At 43.4% G+C, this 20,646-nt stretch overlaps 1 protein-coding gene across 4 annotated transcripts in view; it reads left to right on the top strand.

The window, feature by feature from the left end:
• dlg5a (discs, large homolog 5a (Drosophila)) overlaps positions 1-20,646 on the top strand; it is a 48,453-nt gene that overhangs the window by 11,020 nt on the left and 16,787 nt on the right. For 3 of the 4 annotated variants that reach the window (XM_033613221.2, XM_033613222.2, XM_033613218.2), the window contains exons 2-16: positions 3,197-3,265; positions 5,744-5,918; positions 6,491-6,634; positions 8,313-8,496; positions 9,413-9,672; positions 9,914-10,226; positions 12,280-12,510; positions 12,863-13,047; positions 13,135-13,260; positions 14,160-14,292; positions 14,445-14,572; positions 14,662-14,837; positions 16,892-16,995; positions 18,202-18,294; positions 18,489-19,541. In XM_033613221.2, the coding sequence (XP_033469112.2) occupies positions 3,197-3,265; positions 5,744-5,918; positions 6,491-6,634; positions 8,313-8,496; positions 9,413-9,672; positions 9,914-10,226; positions 12,280-12,510; positions 12,863-13,047; positions 13,135-13,260; positions 14,160-14,292; positions 14,445-14,572; positions 14,662-14,837; positions 16,892-16,995; positions 18,202-18,294; positions 18,489-19,541 (3,374 nt within the window). The remainder of the gene's footprint in view (positions 1-3,196; positions 3,266-5,743; positions 5,919-6,490; positions 6,635-8,312; positions 8,497-9,412; positions 9,673-9,913; positions 10,227-12,279; positions 12,511-12,862; positions 13,048-13,134; positions 13,261-14,159; positions 14,293-14,444; positions 14,573-14,661; positions 14,838-16,891; positions 16,996-18,201; positions 18,295-18,488; positions 19,542-20,646) is intronic. The other variant, XM_033613220.2, reaches the window with a different exon arrangement.

Genomic DNA, 20,646 nt, shown 5'->3' with positions numbered 1-20,646 from the left:
TAATACCTCTCAGTGTCTTCCACTATGAGAGCTCGTCAGTCAGACGCTGGGTTCAAGGAGTCAGTTGTTGCTTTTCAATGCAGCCATGGAAATGAGCAAGAGCCTTTTGCATAGCCGTGTTGATTGTACAGGACTAATGCTGCGCAGCCCCAGAGTGGTTCTCGTCATGTCTGATGGAACAATGTGAAATCAAAGCTGTGTGCTCGGAGCCCTTCGCAGAGTAAAAGTGTTGAGCATCAGGCAATGTCAGAACAGATTAAAAGCCTTTCCGCCCTGCTCCTCGCTCTCTCTCTCTCTCTCTCTCTCTCTTTTTTCTCCCTCTTTGTCTCTCAAACACCCTCCCTCCTTATCTCTTTTGCGACTTAGTTAGGCTATCTCCTTTCATCTGTCCTCCTCTGCTCCATGCCTTCCCCTCTTGCCCCCCTCTCCTCTCCACTGTCTGCGGGGCCTAAGATGGAGTGGCTCAGTCGCACAGAGCTCATAGTTAATTAGGCTTGGCCTTGTCACACATTGAGGGCTGGAGCCAGAGTTGTAGCTAAACCCAGTGGGGAGGCAAGGACAGAGATGGAGATCTAGAACAGTTGGCGTCAATCTATTGCCTGCTGCTGACAAAGCCAGCTACCGTTCCCCCGCTCTCTTAAACCCTGCACACAGGAAGACTTTGTCCATGTGTTTGGCGTGCATTTATCACATTTGATTAGTATTATCTGTGCCTCACTGTGCTGGTTTTATGCTGGTTTAAAACTCCATTATTTGCCAGTGTATACAGGTCTTCCTGGAATTTTTCTGGACCTAAAATGATTGGTCAATTCGTCAGTGACAGATAGAAATGAATCATGATTCTCTCCTTGAAGTCGTTCATTGATGTTTCAATATCCTGAATCGACTGGTCGTGTCTGGCAATAGAAGCATGATTGGATGAGATTTGTGCCGCCAGATTGGCAATGATTCGCTCCTCCATACTTGTGAGTAGTTTTTGTATCAGCCAGAGATACCGGTGGACTGTGCTGCGTCGCTGTTAGCTGGACAGTCATCAGTGCCGCCATCTTGTTTGCTGTTGCTCTCATTTTCGTTTTGTTTTTGCCCTTGGTTATGGTCATTTTGCCCATGTTGAACTGGATACAGTGGGTTTAGAAGCGGGTTCTCGAAGTCTTAGATGGGTAAAAAATATAGCAACTGTTGAATAAATGTCGAATCGCAACAGAGCTCTTCTGACAGTTGCCATTAGCTAAACCGGAAGTTTATTTTTGTTTTGTTTGGGTTTTTTTGTGAGTTTTTTTTTCTTTTTCTCCCTCTCTTTTCTTTCTTTCCCCCCTCTCTCTCTACATTTATTTGAATGATTAATACAATTATCTGGTGAGGTTCTGGTAGCTTCCCTCCTTTACCTGAGTGTATCTCGTAACCTGCAATCCTATGGATGGAATCAGGGATTCTGATTTTAAGTTGTCAGTAAACACAGTGAACAGTTTTTCTTTATAGTCAGTTGAGGAATGGTTGAATTGATGTCAAATATACATGTTTTGCGTCTTTGTTGCGGGATAAAAACATTGAAAATCAATAAAAACATTTACAAAAAAAAATTAATCAGCAAACATTTTTATAATTGATTATTTTTAGTGATATTCCAAGTATAAATTCAAAACATTTCTCTGGGTCTTGTTTCGTCAACGTGAAGATTTGCTGTTTTTACTCAATTTGGACATCAGTATAATACAACTTATGGAGTAATTGCTTTTTGTTTGCTTTGTAAGAGAAAAAATTTGTATCTTATATAAAAAATAACCTTGTTCTATAATAAAAGCTCATTTTTTTGGATGGAATGCAGTGATGTAACTGCTTTGTAAGAATATCTGCTATCTGCACAGGTATGCTCAGATAACGTTCAACATTTCTAGTCAGATGTCACGTGACTTAATGTGACACACAAAATGGCGACCAGATATAAGAGTGATGTTTGGAAGTATTCTGACAAAATAAACAAAATGAATGTGCAGTGCAAGCTATCTAACGTTAATCTTGCGTATCATAACTATTGCCTATGGTCTGTGCAATAATGAAGGTAGGCTTACCCTAGCCTCCACCTGCATTTTAGCTTGGCTTGTCATTTCAAACCATATACTTACGTACTCCAGCTTCCTCCCACAGTCCAAAGGCATGCAGGTTAGTTGGTGACTCTAAATTGGACGTAGGTGGGAATGGTTGTCTGTCTCTATGTGTCAGCCCTGTGATAGTCTGGTGACCTGTCCAGGGTATACCCTGCCTCTCACCCAGTGTCGGCTAGGATAGGCTCCAGCACCCCCGTGACACCCAACAGGATGAGCGATTACGGAAAATGAATGAATATTCCAATATGGAAATTTCTAAAAATGCCCATACATAAAACCTACACGCTTGAACCATTTATTGCTTGTACTCACTAAAAGCCATGTACCAGTAGCTCATTTGTGTCTTTTCCCCATTTTTTTCTCTCTGTACATTGTAGTGATCAGTGTCTTATGGCAGCACGCCAAGTTTAGATGTGTGAGAAATCTAAGTAAAACCCATCTGCTCCTCCTGGAAAATATGGATCCAAACTGAGCTTTTACCGTACAATACAGGAGGTGATGCCTTCAGCAATAAGCACAAGCCTTTAAAAAAAATTCTGTCCATGTTGTCGGCCATGTTTCTGTTGCCCTTTGGAGCAGGGACTCTGCAGCATAATGGGGACCTGCATAGCCTCTCCTATGGATTGTGGTAGCCCGTGTGAAATATCCCCCAGCTTAACAGTGTGTACAGCTATTCAGAAGGAGAACCATTTTCTCTCTGTCTCTCTCTGCCCCTCTCTCTCTCTATGTGCTTGACATAAAAAGAGAAAATCCCATTTCAGCCGTGACATTCTGCCTGTGTAGCAGAAACATACAGGGACTATACATCAAAGCAAGGCAGAGTGCACAGCGAGGGAAAGGAGGTTTAATGACGACGGCAGTCTGGAGTGATAATATAGAGCCCCTAAGAAGGAGCGTTGAAGTTATTATTCCAAGTATAAACCCCCTGCACCAAATCTATCATACAGCTGTGCAGGGAATATGAAGCTGGCGGTGTAATATTAATTCCTTACCACATACAGGCAATTAATCCAGGATGGTGTTTAATTGGTTAATCAATCTATCAGTGCTGCATATCTAAATGTATCTCTTGGCCTTTTGTGTCTTGGCAGGTTCCACGTACAGCGTTCTCTCCACTATGCCCTCTGACTCAGAAAGCAGCAGCTCCCTCAGTAGTGTCGGTATGTATAAGGACCCATGATGCCTGTTATGCTGTGTGTGTCATGCCAGGTCAGACAGCTTCTACACTATCTCCAAACACACGCTAACGGCGCAGAGGAAAAATCTGCACGGCTGCATTATGACTTGTGAGATGCTGTTCGCGCTGACATTAGCACACTTCCTGATTGTCTGCTCAGGGACAGAGTTTAGGAAGTTTATATTTCCTTTAAATCCCACATTGGGACAAAAAAACACTCTCCTAATGTCTTCCTCCTTCCTTAAGGAAGCCATGTTTGCCTTTCCCTAGTGTTGACAAAGGTCCAAATGACTCAGCTGTGTTACATAAACCTACAAAAGGGCCAAATGTTGAGCCAAAGATGGACATAATCCTCAGATTTCCTGCCGTGGGTGTTCTTTTCAATGAAGAAAACAAGGCTGAAAATGACTCCTTAATGACGGATGGGTTTTTTTTGTCAGAGTGTGTGTATTTGGAAACTGTCAAGGACACACAGTGAAAGAAATTATTCTTATTTTAATGTCTGTTCAAATTACAGGGTTTCTACAGGTCCTTAAAATGTCTAAGTTCAGTTTTATAAATACTGGGCCTGAACAATCATAAATAGTCTTAAGATGTCTTAATTGCAGAATTTTTTTTTATTTATCTATCTATTAATTTCTTTTTGTCAAATTAAGTTAAACTCTTCATTATGAAAGTCCACATTTTTCACACCACTGAACATAACGCCATCTTTTTACTTAAGACTAACACTTAACAGTTGGCAAAATGTCGATTCATGTAACCCAGTGGTACCCAACTGGTGGGTCGCTGGTCCATTCTGAATGGACAAAACACACTTTATTTTGAAGTATGGTTAATTTCTGGCACAATTGAAGTGCAGTTTCCTGTTGTAGAGTAAATAACTAACGGACAGCTACTTTGCAGAGACAGTAAACTAGCTTGACGACACAGCCAAACGCAAGTATGATGCTGAATATATTGAACTGTGTGGACCTTGAACTAATGACTAAGGAGAAATCTGGACCCTGGGGCAGTTGGGAACCACTGATCTAACCCACTCTTGCAACCATATTCCCACATAAAACCTACTTCCACAGGAGACCACATATGTAATATTGACATTTATACTTACCTTTATAGTAACCTGCAATGCCTGGATGCAAAAACAGTAGCCCCTTTTACACTGCCAGATTTTCTGCGAATGTTGGGCCGTTTTGCCGGCAAGCTGCGAGCGTTTAGACACACAGAGCCGGATTGGCGAGTTGATCCGAGGTGCCCAATTTTCCGCCTCGTAGTCGTATTGGCGTAACCCTTTTAGCTTAAACAGACTGAGGCTGTTGAAGACTTGTGGGAGGAGCTGTTGATGACGCCGTGCATGCGAGCCACTGGCGGTGGATAAACAGGAAACAGCTGATAGCAGGAATTAGCGAGCAGCTAGTAGCAAGAAGGAAACGCAAACCTGACAGACATTGTAAAGATGAGCAACTGGAGAGACAAGGCATTGTGCGCCCTTCTTGTCCTTGCAAATGAAGAGGCCATTAACCGTCAGATGACGGGGACGGTGAAGGATGGGTTGACTTACGAGAGAATTGCCGAAGGACTGACTAGCTACGGCACATCACTGGTTACGTCACACGCTGAGCTACACGTTTTGTTACTTGCTCACGCCCCCCATTGCCCTGAAAAACACACATTCTGTATAAACAAAAGTAGGTAGGCGACATTTTGCCACACTCCCTGATTTTGTTTTTATACTGCCAATGCTGAAAGAAGACTGACTGGGCTTTCCTGCAAATTTGCACAACTCCTATCTAAAAAGGGCTAATGATTTGTCCAAAATCTGTCTTAAATTTGGTTATGTATTATCTTAAAAAGGTCTCAAAAAGCATTAAATTTAAGTGTCTAAAACCTGTAGACACCCTGAAATCCATTAGGTGAATTTTAATCTCAGTCACGACAGGTAGAATGGAACAGATCTTGTAACAGAAATATAAGGCCAGGGTAAAGAAAATGAACTCTCCTTGAAAATAACCACTATGACTGAAGTATTTCAGTGTGGACTCATTATTCCTTTACAAAGACCTCAGATGCCTCAGTGTTCCAAACACGAGTGCTTAAATTTAATCAAAGAATATGTGGTTACTCTTATTTGAAGCACACGGAAAGTACCAAATCTGCTCCTTTCATGTTCATGTCAGAGATTACAGATGATGTAGTCTTGTAGATCTGACTTAATTTTCTGCAAATTTACAGCAAATTGTCACGGAAACCCCCTCGCAGATTATATAACAGGCGGCTGCTGCCCTGAACGTTGGGCAGGGCTCAACTCTTTTGCTTCCTAATACTAAAATGTGATGCAAGGTTACTCTTTGATACGTTATGTGTCCATTTGGGTGTCTCTTCTGAATTAAAGGGGGAAACTTTTCCAGTGCGTGCTGATCAACAGTCCTAGCCTCTGGTAATGTGCTCACTGTTGCAGGTTCGCCCGTTAACGGTGAAGCGTCCTCCCCACCCCCAGCCATCAACGACAACCGGCCATCCGGCGACAACCTGGACACCATCTTGTTCCAGCTCCGCCAGGTGACCAGGGAAAGGGACGAGCTCCGCAAGCGTCTGGCGTTGGCATCGCCCGGGACCACATTCGACGACTGCAGGTGCAAATCCCGGCCTGCCTGCCAAGTCGTTGTTGTTACTGTTTTTTTTTCAAACCTCCTGCTAACACTTTAATTTGGCCGATGTCTATAAATCTGTCTGCTGTGATTATAGATGCTTTTTGCTTAAATGGAACACATCAGATTCAGCTACTGACTTTGACCTTAGAATACAGTTTATGACTGCTAATGTTTACTCTCTCTAGACTGTCAGTGTCCTCACTCCTGGCTGCCATGTTTTCATCTACTAACTCTGGAATGCTGTCTGGAATAATGTTGACTCTACCTCGCAGAGAGAGGGCTCTAACACTGGCTGCTTAATTAAGTTTAATGTGCTCGAGTTACCAGATGTTTCTTGTGCAACAGATGATATGAAGGCTGCTTTGCTTACATCACTGCATACTTTTTTAATGCTGTTTACATCCAGTGGAACATTTTATTCGTATCTTATGAATTCTCACAAAAGGGGAAGGTCAGCTCAGTCTTTTACATCCTATCTGAGTGGCATTCGGCCACATTATAGCACAAGGCTGCTGGATAGAGGATTGATTCCTTTGCTGCTTTTCTCCCTGAAGGCCAAATTCCAAAGCCAGTCATGACTATGAGCGTCTGAAAAGCCAGTGCATGAGGGCCATGGCGGATCTGCAGTCGCTCCAGAACCAGCACACCAAAACGCTCAAGAGGTGTGAGGAAGCTGTGAAAGAGGCTGACTTCTACCAGTAAGTATTTCTCCTGCGATGTGTCATGGCACCTTTCCCTTTCTTGTTGCCAACGAAGGACTCTCACAGCGCTTCACTTTTAAATATTTACCCATAATATGCCTGTATGCTGTGCATCTAGCTGCTTATATTTCCATACGAAAGCAGTGGCGACTGTGTCAGGACTCTTTACTGAAGTGCAAATGATGTAAGTGTAGGATGCACATTGTGTCACCTGCCACCTGCCGCTTTTCAGCGCAGAAATAATTACATTTTATTGCATTGTTTTTACTGGAATTGTAGCAGATACTGGCATGGTGTTGCAATTAACCTAATTGAAAGAACATCCCTCGGAGCTACAGCTGGCTTTCACATTGAAAGGGAATTGGCACTACAAAAAAAAAAAAAAAAGACATGCATGGTTTTAAAAGCTTGGAAATGGAGACATTTATGTGATTGAATTATTCAGCCTAACAGCTCGTAAGCCAAGGCGAAATTTCTGGAGCATAGAGACTGATCATACGGTGTATTAGCTGTTAGAGTGTTTAGCTAATTGGAATATTTTCTAACATGACAGAAGCAAAACATAAGTTGTCAAATTAAGCTAATTGCGAATCAGGCAGACATTTTATACAGCATGTAGGTAACATGGATTCTTCATACAGTTTTGACTTTAATCACTCCAATGAAAGCACATTAATGATGTTAGCAATGATATTACAAACATAAAAGTTAAGGTTTTTACTCCCCACAATGGCCAGAAATTTCTAGAGAGGTAATGAATTAATGACTTTATTTCAAACCAAAAATAAAAAAAAACATAAGTAAAAACAGAAAACAAGACAAAGATGTAAATACATTTATTTACAACTAAAATACAACTATCCCCAGTCTATTTACCAACCAGTTAAATAAATAAGTGATAAACCCAGTATATTTACAGTCCAAGTACCACCCAGTGTTAAAAAATACTATGTACTCCCCTTACACAACCTTCCCTCATATGTATATCTACCAAAAAGAACCGTCCGGATAGTGTCCTCTTCTTGGATACCGTTCATAAATTAAGATCACCACTGAAATCACTTTATTTTTTAAGGTTTACATGTTGCAAAATACATGCAGAATCCTGTTTGGGTTTAAGCCCCTGTTAAAAACATCAAACGGTGTGTCTGCAGGTCCTAAAAATCTTAAAATGTCTTTAATTTCATAATAAAATAGGTCTTAAAAGTCATAATGTCGTTTAAAATTTGAATCTGTGAGATCTTAATTGCCAAAACCATTTTATCTAATTTAATTGATCAACTTTTAAATTACTTTTTGTCGTATTGAGTCAAGCTCTTCTGCATGAAAGTCCACTTTTCTGATGTTACAGATCTTTAAACTTAAGACTGAACCTAATACTGTCTTTTTACTGTATACTTACACTTGCTTGGCAAAATGTTGATTAACCTAACTCACTCTAATAACCGTATTTTTACATAAAACCTACTTCTGCTGCACCACATATATACTTACTTGCATTGCTTGAATAAAAAAGAGATGTTTGTTTGAAAATCAGTCTTAAATTTGGTTAAAAATTATCTTAAAAAGGTCTTAAAAACATTAAATCTAAGTTTCTGATACCTAAGTTTCTGTTGCGTATATTTGCATGTACAGTGTATCTTGCTTTATGTACCTGTGCGCTTCCTCCCTTCAGCATGCTGCACAGCCGCGTCTTGGGTGAGCAGACGCAGCTGAAGGAGGAGATGGAGACACTCAGGAGGGACAACGCCCAACTCGTCCGAGAGCACAACCACCTGAAACAGAACTGCGAGGAGCTCAAACGATTGCACAGTCAAGACCAGAAAGAGTTAGCGGACCTGCGGCTGCAGCAGCAGCAGGTAAAATCCAAGCACAGGCAGAGACACGCATGTGGGTGTGTGCTGTAGCCATCCAGATGTTATAAGGGCAGGAATCGCCGTAGGAGATTTACTGATACGGCACAGATGCTGGAGCCAATACACAAAATCAAACTGCTTTTTCCCAAAAGTGTTTGTCCCTCTGCTACTGCATCACATACTTGTAACAGTGCTGAGGTTTCACCTCTTTATATTTTGAAGTCATAATTTTGGAGCAAAAAACAATATTTTCTTACTTTGTTCTAAACAGCACAAGGGTGCTGTGACCCGTATTGGACTACTACGAAGCACTGTCTCACACAGCACCCATGGGAACACTGCAGTGGTTAAGAGCACAGGGCAGCCAAGCAGAGGGAAATGCATACAGAGCAATTCTGAAAAGGGCAAGCGCAGAAGAAAAGGGCTTTGGCTTGGGCAAAGGGCACGCTGACCCAAACCATGTAGCTACAAGATCAGTGCATTTACTGTGTGTGCTGTGCGGACGAGGTCAATACAGCCCTCGGGTCACAGCAGCTCTGTCAGGAATCAGGAGGGCCATATCAGCAAGACCTGCAGTAATGAGACATACACAGCCTCACGGAGAGTGAATAATGCATTCTGAAGGACACACTCCAGACATGAAACAGTTATTTTGCAGGCCAGTCATTTAGTCTTACTTAATGTGCATAAGTGGAGTTCTTGAAATGAACTTGCACTTTTAAAAAAAAGCCATTGTTTAAGCTGGCACAGGGTTTGCTTGTGCTCTAAAAACAGAGCCCAACCTACACATTGATGCCATCTGCTGCCAAGGTGGGGCACAGCAAATACAGGCTTAGTTCAGTATCATCTGTTTGCATCAACATTGTGAACACTATCACCAGTTTTCTACTGAATTCATGTGACTTGTCGTCTTTTCCAGGTTATGAGAGAGAAGGGTTCATCAGAGGTGTTAAACAAACTGTACGACACGGCCATGGACAAGCTGGAGGGCGTGAAGAAGGAGTATGATGCCCTGAGCAAGCGCTACAGTGAGAAGGTGGCTAACCACAACACAGACCTGAGCCGCCTGGAGCAGGCCGAGGAGGAGAACCGGAGGCTGCAGAAGCAGATGGACGCGTTGCTCAAACAGCGAGACTCAGCCATGCACTACCAGCAGCAGTGCTCCACCTCGATGAGGAGGTGAAGCATTTATCACCTGCGCACATGCAGAGAACAGACCACATGAGATAAAACAGACCACTGTGTTATTCCAAAAAAAAATTAAATAGGCAGTAAATATTGTAATGTTGATTCGGTCCAGGGGGACACATAGGAACACGCACAGATATGAGCTACAGTCAAACTGCAGCACATTATTTAATATGAGCATCTCATAAAATTGTTCGCCAAAACGCTTATCATCTTCCTCCGCCCTTCCCAGGTTTGATTCAGTGCAGCAGGAGCTGAACAAGTCCTCGGCGCAGAACAAGGAGCTGCAGAGGGAGATGGAGCGCCTGCAGTCGGAGGTGACGCGCTACAAGAACTTGCAGCTGAAGGCAGCCAAGGACTGTGAGAAGTACAAGGAGGAGAGGGACTCGGTGTTCAACGAGTACCGGCTCATCATGAGCGAGAGGGACCAGGTGATCAAGGAGCTGGACAAGCTGCAGACAGAGCTGGAGGCAGCCGAGGCCCGACTGAAGAACACCTCTTCAGAGAGGGTGGTGGCCAGTGAGGAGTTGGAGGCACTAAGACAGGTATCAGGCTCAAGAATGTACACAACCTTACCTCATAAGTCAGTGGATGCACTCTTAATATCCAGAGAGGTCACTGGCCAGGCTGAACATGAAGAATGTTGTTTCTAAAAACATCATTAATGACATGATGAATGAAAAACTTAAAGGAATAGTTTGATATTTGTTTGACCACACGCTTATTCGCTTTCTTGCCAAGTGTAAGATGAGGCAATCAATAACACTCTTATGTTTAAACAGTACATATGTAGCTGTATCCAGCAGCCAGTTAGCTTAGCTCAGCATAAAACAGTGAGAAGCAGCTAGCTTGGCACTGTCTGAAGGTAACAAAATCTACTCTGAGCACCTCTTAATAAACACATAACATCTTGTTTCTTTAATTCAAAATGGCTCTATGCTGGACTGTTTCTAGCCTGGGTCCACTTGCAAGGCGAGCAGTGGAAACTCCAGGAAGTTACTGGTCCTGGCCAAGAAACAGGTTCTCACAGAACATCCCATAAAACAGCAAATGTTTTTTTTTAGATGTAATGTCTTGTAGGACTTAAACAAACAAGATATGACTTATTAATGAGTTTTAGAGGTACCGCTAGATGTATTTTGGTACCTTTGGACAGATCCAGGATGGCTGTGCCCTTCCAGTTTTCAGTCTTTATGTTCAAAGAAAACTTCACCCCCAAAATTACAATTTATATATAAATAATTAACACCATGTTACTTAAAATGTGTGGAGAAAACATTGTTTTTCTCATATGCCTCCATGGTTGATGGAGAATCCAAAAAAAGGTGAACAATTTTCATGAACTGAAGTCACAGGCGACCACATTTAACAACAGCAAAACTATATCCAAACATCTGTTTATTAACTGTCACAGCTGCACTGTAGCCTATGCACGAGGCCTACACCCTCGTGAACATTTATACTTGTGCAGTGGTGTGTCTGTGTCACTCTGCAGTTACACCTCCAAAACGCAAGTCGGCGGTGGGGTTTCTGTGAAGTGCTGTAAAGTTCAGTTGGGGCTTTATTGTCTTCACAATTTATTGTTTCTTATCCGAGACATGAAAGTAAATAAAAGCTTTGTTTCCACTGAGGGAAATGGTTCATACAAATGGTTCATACAAAAATAGACAGGACAGGTCTGTGTTACTGCAACATGTAGTTACATTTCTGGGGAGGTGCATGTCAGGCAATGGCATAGGGTACAGCATAGGCTGTACGTCGTCGCAGAGCTATTGCTAACTATTTGTACTGACGTGTTCTAAAAAGTAATGTTTAGCGAAAATTAATGTTTGGGATGTACTGAGCATATGACTGGAAAAAATAGACTGGATTTTAGTGCTGGGGTTGTGTGTGAGTTTTTTTAATGGATGTTTTGTTATAGTTTTGTTGCTAAATGCACTCCTGGGTTACTTCTATTCATGACGAACACTTGTCTGTTTTTGGATTCTTCGTTCACTGTGGAGGCATGTGAGAAAAACAAGGTTATCTTAACAAATTCAACATAACATGGGATGAGTAATTAATATACAAATGGTCTTTTTGCGGCAAAATATTCCTTTAACTAAACTAACTGGCTGCTGGCTCCAGCTACATATTTACCGCAGAGATATGAGAAAGTTATACTTTATTTTCAAAAACTGAATATAAAGAAATTTAGAATAAAACTGTTCTTGTCATCACTCATCAATCATCAATCACAGCTCCACACAGAGACTCACTCTCTTACTGACAGTGACTGAGCGAACTGTTTCCTCTGTGAGAATTTAATATCAACCTGTCAGGTTTTTAGTGCGTCTGTTCGTGACTTGAGCCAGGCATCTACTTTTTAGTCAGCGGATCAAAGGCCATTTTCTCCAGTGACACTGCACAGAAATAGTTCAGCTCCACCGCCTCCTTTTTGAAGAGTGTTTCTGAACATTAGTTGACAGACAAAAGAGACTCATAAACCAGCGTTGGATCACTCTGCATTGGCCCTCAAATAATTTTTTCACATCGCATTAATGACTCACAGTGTTGAGATGCCCTCATTCCATTGCGCCCCCTTTGTTCCCCCCACAGGAGTTGAACTCGTCACTGGTGGACCGCGACAGGGCCATCTGCGAGAGGAACGAGCTGCTGGAGAAGTACTGCCATGAGGTGAAGGACAAGGCCGAGGCTCAGAAGGAGCTGAGCCAGGCCTGCAAGGACATCGAGATGGTCCGGGAGGAGAGGGACGTGGCCCGCAAGGAGCGGACGGAGGCCATCATTCAAAGGGATCAGTTGCTCCGAGAGTACTATCAGGCCAGACAGGTAACAAGCTGCACCTTAGATTTGACAACATGAAGTCAAAGGTTAGACACATGATAAAGAGCTTAGTGCATCCAGGAAGCTGTCAGGTGGTGGATTACAGTGTGTCAGGGAACTGACCCTTAAGCGGATTTATGTCACACCTCTGCCTGCCCACTAGATGGCCCTCTTAATAGTCATACTGCAGGCCACATATACTTGAACTTCAAGACCTTAAAGATGAGCTGTGGTTTGTTTGAAAGTCACACGCCTGGAAAGTTTCCACTCCAGACACTGTAAACTCAAGGATCTTATGACGAATGTCACATGTAGAGTATTCGTTTAGGGAGAATTCTTTTTATGTCAATGTCCTTAGAAACAAGACTCGGCCACCCTGGACATGGAACGAGCCAATAAGGAGATCGAGATGCTGAGGAAACAGTATGAGGCCATGTCCCAGGAGCTGAAGGAGGCCACACAGGAGGCTGAGGTTGCCAAATGTCGACGGGACTGGGCCTTTCAAGAGAGGGACAAAATCGTGGCGGAGAGGGAGAGCATAAGGTCGGTCTGTGTGTGGGTTTGTCAAAGCCACCTGACAAAGTCGGGAGTGTACATGCCTTTATCAACCTCTTTCCTCTCCTTCCCTAGGACTCTGTGTGACAACCTGCGGCGGGAGAGGGACCGCGCAGTCAGCGATCTGGCCGATGCCCTGCGTAATCTGGACGACATGAGGAAACAGAAGAACGATGCCTTGCGGGAGCTCAAAGAACTAAAGTGAGTCTTCACCGTAGTTCGGAAGCCTCAGTTATGATGCTAAGAAAGACTCAAATAAGCAGTCCAAGGAAAATCCTCCTGCAATTAAGCGAGCACAGAACAGCATTCCCTCTACCCGGCCAAACTTGGTGTGTTGTACTGTCTTTGTCTCCGTAAGCTGTTGTTCTCAGTGTGTGGCCGGCTGTAAACTGTGATATTCCCCCTTAGGAGACATCATGAAGCGGATTGTCTGGCACTGTTTCCACATGCCCAGATTAAAAGTGTAATCCCGAAAAGCAGCAGTTTCATGGACACACACACACATTTGCTTTCTCACTGGCCCTCCCTGCACATGAACACGTTTATATTGTATGTAAAAGCGCCCTCTGCTGGCTGAAGTGAATATGACAGCCATTTGTGAGTCAGAGCATCATATGGAGCGTGCTGTGACTTTGAGAGTTTTCTAGCTCTATCCTCTGTAAAGAACAATGTAAGATTGGGGTTTTAATGTCACAGCTACCCTCAAGGCATGCCTCAGTAGGACACGATATATCTTACTGACAGAAAGGCATTGTGTGCCGTCTACTTTTAGTTATCTGATGAGTAAAGATAAATTTGATTCCCTAAATCACATGACAGAAGGTGTTTGGAGGGAAGGCATCTTTTGAAAAGGCACGAGAAGTATGAGCCTAATTTCACATATAAAGGTCAAAACTTGTATTCTTTTTATTTCTGTGCAAGATTTTTTTTTTTTCTACAGAATGATACACACTAACCGTCACAAAGAACTGTGCTTTTGGTTAGAAAAATAACTTCCACTATACAGACTGATGATGTGTGATTCTTCCTTTCTGTTGTCTCTGCCCATCCATCCTCAAGTGACTGACCTTTGACTCTGTGCGATGTCCTCTTCTGTTAAGGGAGAAGATGGAGAGCCAGCTGGAGAAGGAAGCCCGGTTCTGTCAGCTAATGGCCCACAGCTCTCACGACTCAGCCATCGACACAGACTCCCTGGAGTGGGAGACGGAGGTAGTGGAGTTTGAGAAAGACAGGGTAAGAGCAGTGCTCAGCTCTTATTATCACGAGTGATGTGGTGACACGCTCGGTCTCCTGGGAGCAAGTGGAGCTCTGAAAACTTGAGGGTATTGAAATAAGTTTGTCAAAGTGAATAACTTAACAGACATTTCTATCATCGCCTTTTACAGGACGACATGGATTTGAAAGCACTTGGGTTTGATATCGCCGAGGGGGTAAATGATCCGTATTTACCAGGAGATTGTGGAATATTTGTTACAAGGGTTGACAAAGGAAGTATCGCAGATGGACGGTTAAGGTACGAGCTGCCTCATGAAGCTGTCCTGTGTCCTTTTCTGGACTAACAGTCAATTAAACGCCTCATCATCCGTCGTTTTGTGTTTCCAGGGTGAATGATTGGTTGCTGAAGATTAATGACATGGACCTGACCAATAAGGACAGGAAGCAGGTGGTGAAGGCTGTCCTTAATGGTGGAGGGTTGATCAACATGGTGGTACGAAGAAGGAAGTCTCTGGGAGGAAGACTCGTCACTCCTGTCCACATCAACCTCGTGGGGCACAAAGGTATGTTAGGCTGGGCTCCACCAACAAGGATTCATTTTTAAGCCTAATTAAAGCTACTGTTGGTAATGTTATAAACTTCTTTTACATTTGCTGAAACTTTCTAATGTTCACACAGCACCAACCGAGTCAGATAATCTGAAAAAAAAATCATACTCCGCTGCCTACTTTATTGCCTTATAGCAATTCTAATGGCCTTACTGCATGTGAATGAAAACAACCAGAGTAGAGGAATCTCTAATGCAGTTGTCAATCACTGCTTGTGAACTGTGGTCAAACTGTCAAACTAGTCAGTGCTGATCAAATGTGAATCAAAGTTCTGTGACTGCATTGCCTATTTCTCACCTCAAATGTTTTCAGAAACATACTTTAGTGTACTGTTTAGCTGTAAAATGAGACCTGGGCGCCATGTTGAAAACAGTTAAACAGGAGTAACAAAGCACCGCCCACCAGCTGGACCAACTCTCTTATTTAACAGCAAAACAGTACACTAAAAATGTTGCCTCTGTATATGGGGCGCCAGCACTATCCACTAAGCTACCGATGCCCCTGAATCTTGATTCATATTTGATCAGGGCTGCCTAGTTTAACCGCAGTTAACAGAGTGATTGACACGATTAACAGCTGCTTTATAGACTCCTCGGCTCTGATTAGTTTTTGCTGCCGCACGGTCTGATTCTGGCAAATGCTATAATAGGCAATAGGAGAAGCAGAGGTGGATAGACATGATTTTTTTTCACAGACTATCGTAAGGCCTAGACACACAAAACTGACATTGGAGAACTAGCAGTGACAAGAGCCCTTGTTGCCTCTTGTCACTGTGTCTCGGCCAAAAGTAGCATATGAACACATCAAACCGACGTCCAACAAGCACATATGTTCTGTGCCTGAGTGAGAGGACATACCCCTCCATACCAGCAGATGGCGGTCGTCTGTAATCGTCCCTCAAAAAGGGAAACCAGTGCACCGTCTTGATGCTAGCTAGCCAGTTAGCACATTAACAGCACAATTCACTGTTGACAGAACAAAGCATATTTACCATGCACCAGTGAACAGTAACACAAAACAGCACACAACAATTCTGCTAATAAAGAAAAACAGTCGTACCTTTTGGAGCAAGTTTGTTTTGGTCTCACTTCCTCTCCATCTTAGCTCTTTGTTTACTTTCCTCACTTCCGTTTCTCTTCTTGTGCGCTTAGCTGAACTGCCAATCACAGTGATTTAATTAACGGGCTCCGCTGTGCCAATACTGATTCAATATGCTGAATCGACAGAAAAAGAGGCCAACTAATGCTGATGAAGGTGGCAGATGCTCACCAACAGCCCAACTCTGACCAATGGCCGACCGTTGGCTTGGGGTGTCAGGGCCTTAGTGTAATTCTTTCGGAGTATATACTGACAGTTTCAGCAAATATGACAGTTATTTTCATTAAAGTTAACCAACTTTAGCTTTAAGTCTAGTTTAGTTTAACTTTGAATAATGGTGTTTTAACTTTAAAACTAGCTTAAAATGAAGAAGGATTAAATTTTAAGCTTTCTTCAAAGGTCAATGTAGTTTTTATTCTAAAACTAGATTAAATTTAACCCTGTTGCACCAGCTTTAAATTCCAATTTGAAATTCGATAATTATAACTTCGAACTTGCCCTTGGGAACCTTCAGCTTTTTGGAGTTATATTGAACACAGTAATCAGGTTCCTCAAAAAAAAGTTAACAGCCCAATTGAGCTTTGTGATGATGCTGAATATCTCTGAAGTTAAAACTGTCTGACAGTTGCTGCCATGCAGTCTCTTTCTTCCAGTCTCTGGATTTACTCAACAGAGAAGTTTTTAATTGTGCAGCAGAGCTCTGCCTAATCTTAAAACGCTATTTACTCATTTTATACCCTTTTTTTTTAGACTGCCATTAGGACTATTATTAGATTAAATTAATCCTTATTCATGCAAACTTTCTTAGCTTGCTTTGTCTTGTCTCATTACTATGCCTCATTGGCTGTTAATGCTTCAGTTTTATCTCATGTTTTCTTCTTCCTCACCCCATCTCCCCTCCTGTGTCTCAGACAGCGGTATCGGTCTGGAGAGCGGTGTGTTCGTCACTGCCCTTGTGCAGGGCAGCCCAGCAGCCAGGGAAGGTTCTCTCACAGTAGGAGACAGGCTGATTGCTGTGAGTCTTTTTCTACCTTCTATGAAATCCTCTTTCACTATTTTTTTATACTCCCTCCTTCCACATCCACCACACGACAGCTGAGCTCACGCAGGTTACCTTTGGCTTTCTAATCCAGGCCTCGTTCTATTCCTGTATCCAAACTCCAAACCCAGATAAGGTGGGATTTGGTCGAGTATGTGAAGTAGAAGGAGAAAAGTCTCCTGCTTTGATTAAATCCTCAAAAACTTGCAGCTGTAGAGGGCTAGGTGGAGCTGTCTCACACACACACAGTTACAATACACACTTGAGCGAATGGAAGAGAAAAGACAAGTGACAGAAATGGAACTGTGCATCTCCGTGTCTTATCTTTGAAAAATGACCCTGTCTCTTAAGATTAGCATAACTCCCCTGTTAGGTTTAATGTAGGCATGAAACCTGTGCACTGCCTTTAATCCCAGAGCACTTAGATCCCACTGCTCACTATTTAGCAGCATAGCAGTCTCCTGCATGCAGCCAGGGAAGTGATATGCCAGATGATAGCTCAGCTGCAGCCACAATTAGCAATGGTAAGTACAGATGATGCGTTAAGAGATCTTAATCATGAAAGAGTATCGTATTTTATCACGCCCTTATGAATGTTAATCAAGTTAGTGTATCGGGTTATATATAACTTACTAAATGCTTAATTGTGTTTGCAAAAAGAAAAAAAATAAGAGTGCTGAGTCTTCAATGAAATATGCATGGGATGCAATTGAATGTCAGTGGCTGAACTCCATGGTGAACTCAGAGACGCTTGATGAAATGTATCCGACTTGTTCTTGGTTGAAGCAGAACGTCTGTCCCTGAACTTACTTTATGATAAATCTCAGCCATGATATATTACCCACTTTGCTCTTTAATATCTCTGACCGTTTAAAGAAGTCGTCTCAAGTCGAGCCCATTGTGATGGAAATGTGCGGATTGCAGCGCTAGGGTTCTTCAGACTGAAAAGTGCTGGCCTAGATTTTGTGTGGTTTCCTCACCGCAGCAGCAAGACACATTTCAGCCCCCAGGCAATCTCATGTTCAGGAGATATGTCACCTGTATGTGTTTGTAGATGTGCATCTATTTTAATAACACTTCCAATAAGACATACGCAAACTCCTCAGAGGAGTATCAAAAAGGTGGATCGCTTTAGTGTTGAAGGACCTGTCCTTATTTCCAGTGTCTCTCTCTACTCCCCAGATAAACGGCATTGCTCTGGATAACAAATCTGTGACAGAGTGTGAGGCTCTGTTGAGGAGCTGCAGGGACTCTCTTAGCCTCTCTCTCATGAAGGTGGGCCACACTCATCTCTCTGCCTGAGCTACTTTTCTACTTCACTTATGTCAAAAATCAGGAGCTTTCCTTCTACTTTTTTATTCCCTATGTAGCAGATTAAAGCTTCTTCTCTGTGGTTTGTGAGAAATAGATTATCTAATGCATTATTTTGCCGGTGTGTCACAACATTCCTTCATCTGTCCGCCCCACAGTTCTTCCCTCACAGCACATCAGGGCAGAATATCTTTGAGAGTCTGCGTGAGTCATCGGAGAAGTCCAACGGGCGCATTCACCTGTCTGAGATTCACTCCCGGAACAGTCGCAACCTCAAACACAACAGCTCGACGCAGACCGACATCTTCTGCCCGGATGTCGGGAGCACCAGCACAAGTAGCATCTCTGGGGAGAGGAGGAAGGGCCGAGGCGAATCTGATGAGGTGTACAGCGACATCGGCAAGCCGTTCTCCACGGGTTCCCTCCACGCCACTAGCCTTCGGCCGGGCTCTGACCTGGGCACTGGCCGCTATGGGCCCAGTGCTTTCCAAGAGTGCTGTCCCTACACAAAGGCGCCTTCCTCCTTGCCCTTTGACCCTGTTTCCGCCTCAGACTGCATCACAATGGAGACAGCCCTGGAGAAGAAGCACAGTGGGGGCACGTGGCCCAAGATGATGGTGGGAGGTATGTCAGTTGCACCAGATAACACTAGTCCGGTCACAGCAGCAGCCCAGCTCTCCATCTACAAATCACCCAAGCAGAGGAAGTCCATCTTTGACCCAGACACTTTCAAACGCCCCGAAACCCCTTCCTCTAAGATGGAGTACATGGCAGCCAATCAGATTGCAGCAGTAGCTGCCGCTGCTGCAGCTTCCCATTCCCCACAGCCTTCCAAAACGGAGTCCCTTTCCTCCTCATCGACCCCTACCCCAACCCCTCCAACCCCACCCACTCGCAGTGACTCCTTTAAGTTCAAACACAAACATCAAAGCAGCTCTGCCTCCGACTGCACCATCACCTCAGACGGCAAGGGAGAGGCTGCCATCTCCATGGCAGCAGGAGAGAGCAGAGAGAGGAGCGAGCGAGAAAGAGACAGGAATGGAAACCACTATTTCCTGGATGGCAAGGTCCTGACTTCGCGGAAGTCATGTGACGAGGATATCGGCCGAACCAGAGGGGAGGAGCCAGAGGTGAAGAGGCCGCGTCCTAAATCTGCTCCCGCCCTTCGACGTAGGATGACCCCACAGACCATCACTCTTCCCTCCTTCCAAGTAAGTCCATTTAAAGGTATACGCCACCTTTTAAATGACCATTTGTATGTCAGTTACATTTATTTTTCTTGCTTGCCTCCACGATAAACGAAAACAAGTCTAATTTATCCAGTCATGTGGTCAGTGCCTCCCAAACAGACAGTCTTCTCTGAAGGGGAACCGAACTTAAAATGAAACTGAACATGCTCTCTTCAGAGCCAGGCTCCATTGACAAAAACAGTAATTTTCCCCTGCTGAACACAAGAGCTGCTGGTTCACCACTGCTTCAATTGGCTACTTTGTTTGTGTTATTGTGGGAATTTGGTGTCTCAAAGGGTCAGTTCGGATTCACCGAAGTCGCACAACAACAAAAACAAACTGATCCGATCAAGGCAGCGGTAGACCAGCAGCTCCTGTGTTCAGTGAGGTAAAATTAGTGCTTTTGTCAATGGAGTTTGGCATTGAAGAGAGCACAGATAAGTTGCACTTTCAATTCAATTTCCTGTCGCAAAGGGCCATCTGTTTGGAAAGTACTGAGCATACGACTATATAAATGAGACTTGGAATATACTGCATGAGCCGTGTGAGAGTTTGATATGGTTTTGGTGTTGTTAAACATGGACACCTGTGACTTTAATTCATCGAGAATTTTCTCAGTTGTTGGATTCGTCGTTCACCAGAAGCATGCAAGAAAAACAAAGTTTTCTTTCAGACTTCAGCATAACTCAGGATGAGTAATAAACACACAAATGGTCATTTGTGGGGTGAAGTATGTCTTAATGGCCTCAAATATTGATTTAGTCTTTATTTGTTGAATTTGCGTCCTTGTTTCCTTTGCGTGTCCTCCGCACCAATTCACGGCAGTTTGTTTAGAAGCGTCTCTGAACATCTCCTCTAGAGATGAGGAAATGACACATCTGAGAATTGTTTGAATTCAAAATGAGACCAACATTTCAAATCATCCCAGTGGGCCAAAGCATCCATTTTGTAATAGAATTTACAGCCCCGTCAGAGTTATGCCTCTGGGACCTGCCTCTTAGCCAGCGTGTCGGAGTGATTGATGTTTCTGCACCGGTACGGCTACCCAGCCCAGGAGCTGAGTCAGTGCCTGGGGCTCAGACAACCA

The sequence above is a fragment of the Epinephelus lanceolatus genome, chromosome 17 (assembly GCF_041903045.1).
Source record: "Epinephelus lanceolatus isolate andai-2023 chromosome 17, ASM4190304v1, whole genome shotgun sequence".
NCBI classification, from domain to species: domain Eukaryota; kingdom Metazoa; phylum Chordata; class Actinopteri; order Perciformes; family Serranidae; genus Epinephelus; species Epinephelus lanceolatus.
This window is presented reverse-complemented; position numbering and strand designations above follow the sequence as displayed.